The 9652-nt window shown below is 46.5% G+C and overlaps 1 protein-coding gene across 1 annotated transcript in view; it reads left to right on the top strand.

Moving 5' to 3' along the window:
• clip1b (CAP-GLY domain containing linker protein 1b) overlaps positions 1-7679 on the top strand; it is a 28978-nt gene extending 21299 nt beyond the window's left edge. The window contains exons 17-23 of the mRNA XM_080477728.1: positions 4625-4670; positions 4840-4883; positions 5217-5277; positions 5354-5519; positions 6703-6755; positions 7181-7293; positions 7381-7679. Coding sequence (XP_080333854.1) covers positions 4625-4670; positions 4840-4883; positions 5217-5277; positions 5354-5519; positions 6703-6755; positions 7181-7293; positions 7381-7615 — 718 coding nt within the window. The 3' untranslated portion in view covers positions 7616-7679. The remainder of the gene's footprint in view (positions 1-4624; positions 4671-4839; positions 4884-5216; positions 5278-5353; positions 5520-6702; positions 6756-7180; positions 7294-7380) is intronic.
• Positions 7680-9652: the final 1973 nt, after the last annotated feature.

Here is a 9652-nt window from a genome sequence, read left to right on the forward strand (position 1 = left end):
AATGAGAACCATGGCGGTTGCAGGTGGTTGCAGGAATGTGTTTCAGTGCCGGATGATATCTGCAGTGTGAATTCAAAGCTCCAGTTGTTCCCATTTACCGTCATTTCTTCATGGATGTGCGTCTGAGGGCGAAGCACCTGGAGCGACTGTGAGCCAGCTGTCCTACCTTCAGCTGAGGCCCGTGAGCGAGATGTTTTAAAACTTTAAAAAGACCCAACAGAAGAAAAAAACTCCACAGAGGAACAACAGTAGCAACAACAGAAATCTCTTTTCAGCACAAATCCCTTCAAGATGGCAACAAACCCCTGACCCCCTCACTGCTCCAGATTGATATGTTCATTCACGACAGAGCGTAAAGAACTCTTGAGATGTTAAAAATGAGACGATTAACTGAGAAGCGAAGCAACAAACTTTCTGCTCCATGTACCTCCGGAAAAGCTGTGAACATTTAAATCTTTCACTTTGGTTCTTTCTCAGTCAAAATCTAATCTAATATTCAGCTCTCCAGCGCCCCCCTGTGAGTTAATGACCCTCTCATATTTTTATAAAATCACATCTCCACTGGTTTTTATTCATTTCCATACAGTATTAAGTCAAAAATCTGCCCAAAAGCCCCTGAATGATTACGTAATCTACTCCAGGTTTGTAATCCATTATATCCCGTCTGCATTTGTTTCTGTCAAATTATTACAATTTATGTGGGAAAAGTGATGATAAATGTAAAGTTTGAGAAACCTTTCCCGACAACACTTCATGGCTCCTAACACCCTATTTCTCCTGTTTAAACCCAGTGGAGACATTTGTTCTTTTAACTGCTTTTTTAAACGATCATATCATTCAAACTATACTTTCTATAAGTTCTCCAACAGTACTAATCGTATCCATACCTGGAACAACGTCCCAGAAGTGAAGACAGTCTGTCCTCTCTCTCCCTGGCTTGTTTCAGGTTTTAAAAAGTGTGTTGTTCCAACCAGCCAATCAGAAATCAAACGCTATAGAGCAGGGGTGGGCACTCCTGGTCCTGGAGGGCCGCAGTCCTGCACGGTTTCTATGTGTCCTCACATCAACACAGCTGACAGCAATGATTGGCTCGTTATCAAGCTTTCTGCAGAGCCTCATCATGACAACTCAGGTGTGTTTGAGCAGGGAGACGTCGAAAACGTGTCCCTCCAGGACCAGGAGTGCCCACCCCTGCTCTATAGTGTCATTGGGGGTTTAGCCAGTCCCAATCAAGGTAGGCCCTCCCTTTGACTCCTCCCACAATGAGGCAGCCCTGCTCTGGCACATGGCACCACGAGAGGAAGTACTTCCTCATATTCCCAAGATGGGCGTGTGTGGGCGGAGCCAGTCCAGCTCACACAGACACAGCAGATTCTGAATGCAGCTCCCATGATGCTTTGCACCGTGACTTTTGGATCTGATCTGATCATTAACGAAGTGACGCCGCCTCTTGCTGTAACATCGTCTTTTAAATCAAACCGATCTAATCAGACAGAAGCGTTTACATGGAGCCATTTTAATCAGATTACTTCTAATCAAACTGCTGAAAATGACACAAACCGCTGGTTTTAAAGGTTTTTTGTTTTGTTTCTACAGTAATATGTCTGGACGTTTAAATATAAAGACAACCTCAACCTCAATTTATGAAAAAGTTGGGACATTTTAGAATAGAAGACTCTCAATCTCAAGGTAGAGGGTTCATGTCCCACGCCGGGCACCACCTTCCTGTGGGCTCTCCACCCGCAGGAAGGTTCTTAATGGGTCAATGTGATCTGGGTGACGGTGCTCAGACTGACACCCCCACCACCCGGGAACAGATAAGAGGGTGGAGATGGATGGATGGATGGATGGATGTTGAAAATGAGACATTTGACCTTCACAAGCTTATTTTGAATTCGATCCAAAAACAGACATAGTTTTCGAAACGAGGTGTAAACTGGGCCCAAGACTAAAACTGGACTTTGAAGAAACGTGTAAACGTGTTCGACTGAAATCCACAAATTCAAGGTCAAAAGAGCTCCTGGGATGGGATCTGCTCCTGCACGCATTCAGAGCTCTCAGATTGGAATGGGACGGGGCGTTCAAATCCTCGAGCGGCGTGTGGACTGAGCAGTTGATTTTTGGACCAAATAGAAACGCTTCATGTTGACAAACAGTCCAGCTCACCGTGAACACACATCGGTTTTTCATTCATATTTAGAATCAGAGTGATGGGACTCCATCAAAAGTTTGAATCCTTCCTGTATTTCAGTGGAGAGATATCGTAATAAAACACCTCCCTGCGTAGCGTACACTCTGTCCTCATGTTGTCGATGATCAGAGAAGAAGAAGCGGCTCAGCTGGAACTCGGCGCCACGTTCACAGAGCGTGAAAACGTGTTTGTGGTGCCTGATGCTGAGCGCTATTTATAGACTGTGTGTGTGTTGTAAGTTTGAGTGTTTACGTCATCGCTCCGCAACACACCTCCCGCTGAGTCATTCCAGCTCTGAACCATACCGTCACGGCTCCAGATGGGTTCTACTGATCAGTGTGTAGCCTTCCTCCCGGAGGAGCAGGAGGGACGAGGACCGGGATGAAGAAGAGAGGAAGGGGAAGAAGGGTGAGAAAAGGAACAAGAAGAGACAGGAGGAATAAGAGATGCGAGATATCAACAAACAACCTCAGTCACAGTGGAACAAAACGCAGCGTCGTCCTCATGGAGGAGCCGTGAATAGTTTAAATAAACAAAGCAGAGTTGTTCTGAAATGCTCCATACTGGTACATCCTCCTCCTCCTCCTCCTCTTCCTCCTCCTCCTCCTCTTCCTCCTCCTCCTCCCAGCAGTGTGGTCCTCCATCCTTCCTCATGTCGGTGTTACGTAAGCGCTCCTCTCCTCCTGGGACCGCCTGGCTCCAACATGGCCTCCTGCCTCGTGTGTGTGTGTGTGTGTGTGTGTGTGTGTGTGTGTGTGTGTGTGTGTGTGTGTGTGTGTGTGTGTGTGTGTGTGTGTGTGTGTGTGTGTGTGTGTGTGTGTGTGTGTGTGTGTGTGTGTGTGTGTGTGTGTGTGTGTGTGTGTGTGTGTGTGTGTGTGTGTGTGTGTGTGTGTGTGTGTGTGTTGGTGAAAACCACACATCAGCTAATAGGTTGTAATAAATTCACATGTGAGATAAGAGAGGTTGTTTCTGGTCGTACGATTTGTTCCTGTAAAACAAAGTTACTTGATTCTGACATTTTCTGTGACTGGAAGTCGTGACGTGATTTTCTGCGTTTCTTTTGTTGTGAACGAGAACAGCTGGAGCTAACTGTTAGCATTCGCCTGACCTTAAAGACGCTCCATTTATTAAACTCCTGTTTACTGAAGGTTTACTGAAGGTTTACTGAAGGTTTACTGAAGGTTTACTGAAGGTTTACTGAAGGTTTACTGAAGGAAGAGCCTCATTAATGCTGAAATGACTTAATCCTCCTGGTGGCAACATGAATGATGAAAGACCTTCCAGTGGAAGCAACATTTACACAAGTTAGTGCGACTGGTACTGCTAAAGAGCATCTTCCTCCTCTGACACCCAGATTATAGAGCATCTTCCTCTTCTAACATCGACATCATAGAGCATCTTCCTCCTCTAACATACAGATTATAGAGCATATTCCTCCTCTATAATCAGGATGTTAGAGGAGGAAGATGCTCTATAATCTGGACGTTAGAGCATCTTCCTCTTCTAACATCCACATCATAGAGCATCTTCCTTCCCCAACATCAGATTATAGAGCATATTCCTCCTCTAACATCCAGATTATAGAGCATCTTCCTCCGCCAACATCCAGATTATAGAGCATCTTCCTCCTCTAACATCAGATTATAGAGCATCTCCCTCCTCTAACATCCACATTATAGATCATCTTCCTCCGCTAACATCCACATTATAGATCATCTTCCTCTGCTAACATCCAGATTATAGAGCATCTTCCTCTTCTAAAAGCCACATTATAGAGCATCGTCCTCCGCTAACATCCAGATTATAGAGCATCTTCCTCCTCGAACATCCAGATTACAGAGCAGCTTCCGCTTCTAACATCCACACCATAGAGCATCTTCCTTCTCCAACATCCACATTATAGAGCATCTTCCTCCCGCAACATCAGATTATAGAGCATCTTCTTCCTCTAACATCCACATCATAGAGCAGCTTCCTTCTCCAACATCAGGTTATAGAGCATCTTCCTCCTCTAACATCCAGACCATAGAGCATCTTTTCCTGTAACATCAGATTATAGAGCATCTTCCTCCTCTAACATCCAGATTATAGAGCATCTTCCTCCTCTAACATCCAGATTATAGAACATCTTCCAATTCCAAACATGTGGACTGAAATCAAAGAGTTTTAACAAAGTGCTGCCACCTCCTGCACAAAAGTAGAATTACATGAGTTTTTCATGCTGCGTCCTTAAAAAAAACCAAAACCAGTTTAGGAGTTTTGACTTTATGTTTTATTCCCGACAAACACGTTTCACTGTCGGCATGTTAGAACCGTGAAGTGTGAGTGTTCTTCAGTTGATGTTGACAGATGTGAACATCTGGTCCGACCAGCTGTTCACCGTGACGGTGACCTGATTATTCTTCTGCCTCTTTTTGTGGGTTTTCCTGCCAGCGAGGAGCTGAAGCTGGCCTCCCAGAAGTCCCAGCACCTGGACCAGGTAAAACCCTCACACACGTTTCTCTTTGTGTGGATAAAATCCTCCGTCGTGCTCCAGATCCACCGGCTCTGTTTCAGCGAGGTTTCACCTCCTGCTGGCAGCAGACTCTCTAAACACGAGCGGGTTTAGCCTCAGTTTAAATCCCTCTGTGTTTGTGTGTGTGTCTCAGCTCAATGAGGATCGCAGCAGTCTGCAGTCAGACCTGAAGACCAGGTGAGAAACTGAGCCTGACTTCAGTCTGTGTCCTTGTTATTGTGATAATTCGCACCATAACAGTGTTACTTTATTCCATGTAGTGGGTTTTATTTGATATTACTTAAGAACCTCCCTTGCACCTTTAATTGTTGGCTTCACGGTGGGCTGCTTTTCCTTGTTTATTCATTTGAAACTTTCAGCGATTTGCGTCAGAATCTGGACTGATTGCATGAGCAGAGGTAATTGGACACATGGCACCACCTAGTGGTACTGAGTGGTGTTCCGAGGCCGAGGCGAGCCCGTCAGCTTCTGAAAGTCTCAGTTTTTATTCTTGTCTCGTTTCTTCTGCAGAGAGAACATCTCCAATCAGGAAACTGACAAAGACCAGGAGCTGGAGACTCTGAGGAACGAGGTACTCGCTGCGTTCCCAACCCGGGGGAGGCTCCGCCCCCTTTTCCCGTGCTCACCAGCTGTCTCTGTCTCCACAGATCGCCGTGCTGCGAGGGGAGAATGCCGTGGCGAAGCCGCTGCAGGCGGCCGTGGAGACACTGGAGAGGGACAAAGCTCAGCTGCAGAGTCGCGTCCTCAGCCTGGAGCAAAGGCTCATGGGATTTGAGGCATCAAAAGGAGGGGACAGGGAGACTCCCCGGTCCGGTGAGGAGTCGATGAACGAGAGTTTCTGTTCTGATCTGAGTTAGGGATAGGGCCGATCGGATCCAGTATTGCTATCGGGTTCCGATACCAGCGTAATTCATGGATTGGAAATTTTTCGTCCAACCGCCAGAGATTTCTGATCCCACAGCAACGTCTGTGATTTAATGTCTGATGAAATGACTCCGCAAGAGAGTCCCTCCTGAAATCCACTCCACAGTTTGCAGCCAGCTGGCAGGCGAGCAATGAGCAGCACTGTGGCGTGATGGCAACATGTCCACCGTGCAGAAGTTATTTAGGCTCGAAACACTGCAAAGCAACACAGCAGCGTGCAATGTTAGCAAAGCAACGCAGCAATGTGCAATGTTTCCAAAGCAACACAGCAATGTGCAATGTTAGCAAAGCAACGAAGCAACATACAATGTTAGCAAAGCAACACAGCAACGTGCATTGTTAGCAAAGCAACACAGCAACGTGCAATGTTTCCAAAGCAACACAGCAACGTGCAACGTTAGCAAAGCAACGCAGCAACGTTAGCAAAGCAACGCAGCAACGTGCAATGTTTCCAAAGCAACACAGCAACGTGCAATGTTTCCAAAGCAACAAAGCAATGTGCACTGTTAGCAAAGCAACACAGCAATGTGCAATGTTAGCAAAGCAACACAGCAATGTGCAATGTTAGCAAAGCAACACAGCAACGTGCATTGTTAGCAAAGCAACACAGCAACGTGCAATGTTTCCAAAGCAACACAGCAACGTGCATTGTTAGCAAAGCAACACAGCAATGTGCAATGTTAGCAAAGCAACGCAGCAACGTGCAATGTTAGCAAAGCCGTTGTACAGCAACGCGTCTCTCTGCCACCAGACGTCAGCGTTTTAAAACTCCATCTCTCCAAGCAGAACAGCACTGACATCAAAACAATCAAAAGCTGCTCCTCCAGGCTGTACCAGGTGATTCACACCTCCGTGAAGCTGCCACACACACACACACACACACACACACACACACACACACACACACACACACACACACACACACACACACTCATAACATTAAAGCAAACGGATCTCTGGTATCGGAGAGTATTGGTATCAGCAGATATCCAAATTCAGGTATCGGGATTGGATTAGAGGTGAAGAAATACGGGTCGGGGTGCTTCCCTAATTTGAGTCATGTGTGTTGCAGGTGACTCGGCACTGGAGCAACTGAGGGAGGAGAAGGAGTTCGCTGAGGGACAGGTGAGACTCCGCTCATAAATCAACGTTCAGATCAAGGCTTTAACGTAGAAAAAAAACCCAAAACGTTTTCCAGTGAAAACGCTTGAATCTCAAAGTGTTTTAGGGGTCAGGTTACACAACAACAGAAACACACTGAAAACACAACTCTTCGTAAACGTTGTGACTCTGACGTGGAAATGGAGCGGTACTGGTCCTGGTCACCACAGCCGTGGTTACTTAGCACATGCTCAGGAGCTGGAAAAGATGTAAACGGTTTTCATGAAAACTACATCGTTTCCAGTGTTTCTGCTGTTTCTGTAGAAATGGACAACGTTGCGTAAACGCGCAACTTTTCTGGAACGAAAACACAAAAACCGACGCATTTCCACTTGAAACGTCGTGTAAATGAGCCCCCGGACTCGGGTGGGTGTGTGTGCCTCCATCAGATTAACTTCCTGAACAGCGTGATTGTGGACCTGCAGCGGAAGAACGAGGAGCTGAAGGTCAAACTGAAGAAGCTGGTGCTGGCCGAGTTCAACGGAAACGACGGCACTGACGGGTAAGATCACTTCCCAGGCGGCGCCTTGAATCTTCTTAGAACCTCGACGGAGCTGAACAGCCGGATCCACGTGGTTTCTCCTCACAGGTTCGATGAAGGTGCGTTGAAGCGAGAAAAAAAGGCAACGCCTCGGCTTTTCTGCGACATCTGCGACTGCTTCGACCTGCACGACACCGAGGACTGCCCCACCCAGGCCCAGAGCCCCGACTCCGTCCCCCACAGCACCTACCACGGAAACCCGGCCGACCAGAGGCCCTACTGCGACATCTGTGAGGCCTTCGGACACTCCACCGAGTCCTGCAACGACGACCAGACCTTCTGAGGGCTCAGAGTGCCAGTAACCTCAAGCAAGCCCAACACCACCCCCAGTAACCCCAACACCACCCTCAGCAACCCCAACACCACCCCCAGTAACTCCCAGCAACCCCAACACCAACCCCAGTAACCCCAACACCACCCCCAGTAACTCCCAGCAACCCCAACACCAACCCCAGTAACCCCAACACCACCCTCAGCAACCCCAACACCACCCCCAGTAACTCCCAGCAACCCCAACACCAACCCCAGTAACCCCAACACCACCCCCAGTAACTCCCAGCAACTCCAACACCAACCCCAGTAACCCCAACACCACCCCCAATAACTCCCAGCAACCCCAACACCAACCCCACTAACACTAACCCCAACACCAACCCCACTAACACTAACCCCAGTAACTCCCAGCAACCCCAACACCACACCCAGCAACTCCAACACCAACCCCAGTAACTCCAACACCACACCCAGCAACTCCAACACCACCCCAAGTAACCCCTGCTCCACCACCACCACCTTCATTAAACCCCCTACCAGTCCCAATACCCCCCCCCACAGAACCCCCTCCAGTCTGGCCTGCAGATTTTTCCATAACCTATTTTTATATTGTATTTATGCATATCACTATAGCCCCCCCCCCCCCCCCCCCCCCACCCCAGGACTGTAAACGCTCGTCCAAATATGCTGCTTTGGTGCAATATCAATGTTCCTCCCAGACGGAGTCTGTTTCCTTTCTTAACTTCTAGTTTTAGTTTTCAACTCGTGTCTCCTGAATCGCGTTAGCGATGTCGCTCTCCGGACGACTTTTAGCTTTTACCTCCCGATCGCTAACAAAGTGAAGCACAGCTTGACGTGAAGGGAGACCGAAGCACTCCGCCTCTGCACTACTTTCTCTGTATCGCATTCCTCAATCCGCCACGCTAGGACGTCGCGTGCTATGCTAACGTTTGGTTTGTCGACTTTAAACGGATTATCAGGGCCACTCCCACGATCGAGACTGTTCGTGTCGAGATTCACTAAGCTTAAAATTATCAACGTTAGAATAAACCGCATTAGATTTTCAGTTGAAATCAGGATAGCTTTGCTTCAGATTTGCTAATTTAGCTGAATATCTGGAAAGTTTAGACTAGCGTAGTTTCAATGTTGCCTATTTTAGCTAAACGTCTTGATTAGCATGGTCATGTGAACTTTAACTCAAAAGGCTGAAAGTCGAAATTCCAGCGAAACTTGTGTCGAATATCTTATTTCAATATTTTAACGTGATTCTCTAAATGTTTGTTGTGGCCCTGATATTCCAAAGAACTAGTCTTACTTTGTGTAAATCTGCAGGAAACGAGAATATTAAAAAAGGGTACATTTTCAGTCTCGATCTTAGAAATTGTCCCTCTGAGCAGAAATAATCTTTTACAGCTTCATTTCGTAGGAAAAAAAAGCTAAAAATAATAAATATGGTGTATAAACTTTTACAAAAGTTTAGCTCACCAGCTTTTTTTCAGTCTTGTAATACCACTTTGTACCACAAGGTGGTACGATGGACCAAGAAGGATTGGTGACTCAATGCTGCCACCCAGAGTCTAAAGGTGGTATTGTACGACTCACAAGTCCTGATGTTAAAGAAAAAGCCTGTCAAAGGTGAGATTAGTGTATATTTTAGGTATATTTCAGTTTCCAGGGTCGACTTTAAACTGTTTTTATATTTTTCTTCCTTTCACAAGTCGAAACCTCAAACCTCACTGAGAGTTTGTCAAAACGTTTGTCAAAAAGTTGTTGCGTTTTTTTCTTTTTTTTTGGTTATTTATTGTGAAATGTTTTCCTCGCCAGTCGTACTCTTACAAGGAAGTAAGCTCACGCTGATGTTAAAGTCTCTGGTTTGTACTTGGATCACCGTCGTCCGTGGGATGAAGCCTCTGCTATTAGCCGTTAGCTTAGTTTGCACTCTCCACTTTAAAGCTTTTGAGACACAAAACTTTATGAATCTGAAGTTATTTAGAGGTTATTTTATGAAAATTGTCCTACTGCCCGCTTTGAAGCTGTAGCAACACAT

This window comes from Lipophrys pholis, assembly GCF_963383615.2.
Source record: "Lipophrys pholis genome assembly, chromosome: 12".
NCBI lineage: Eukaryota > Metazoa > Chordata > Actinopteri > Blenniiformes > Blenniidae > Lipophrys > Lipophrys pholis.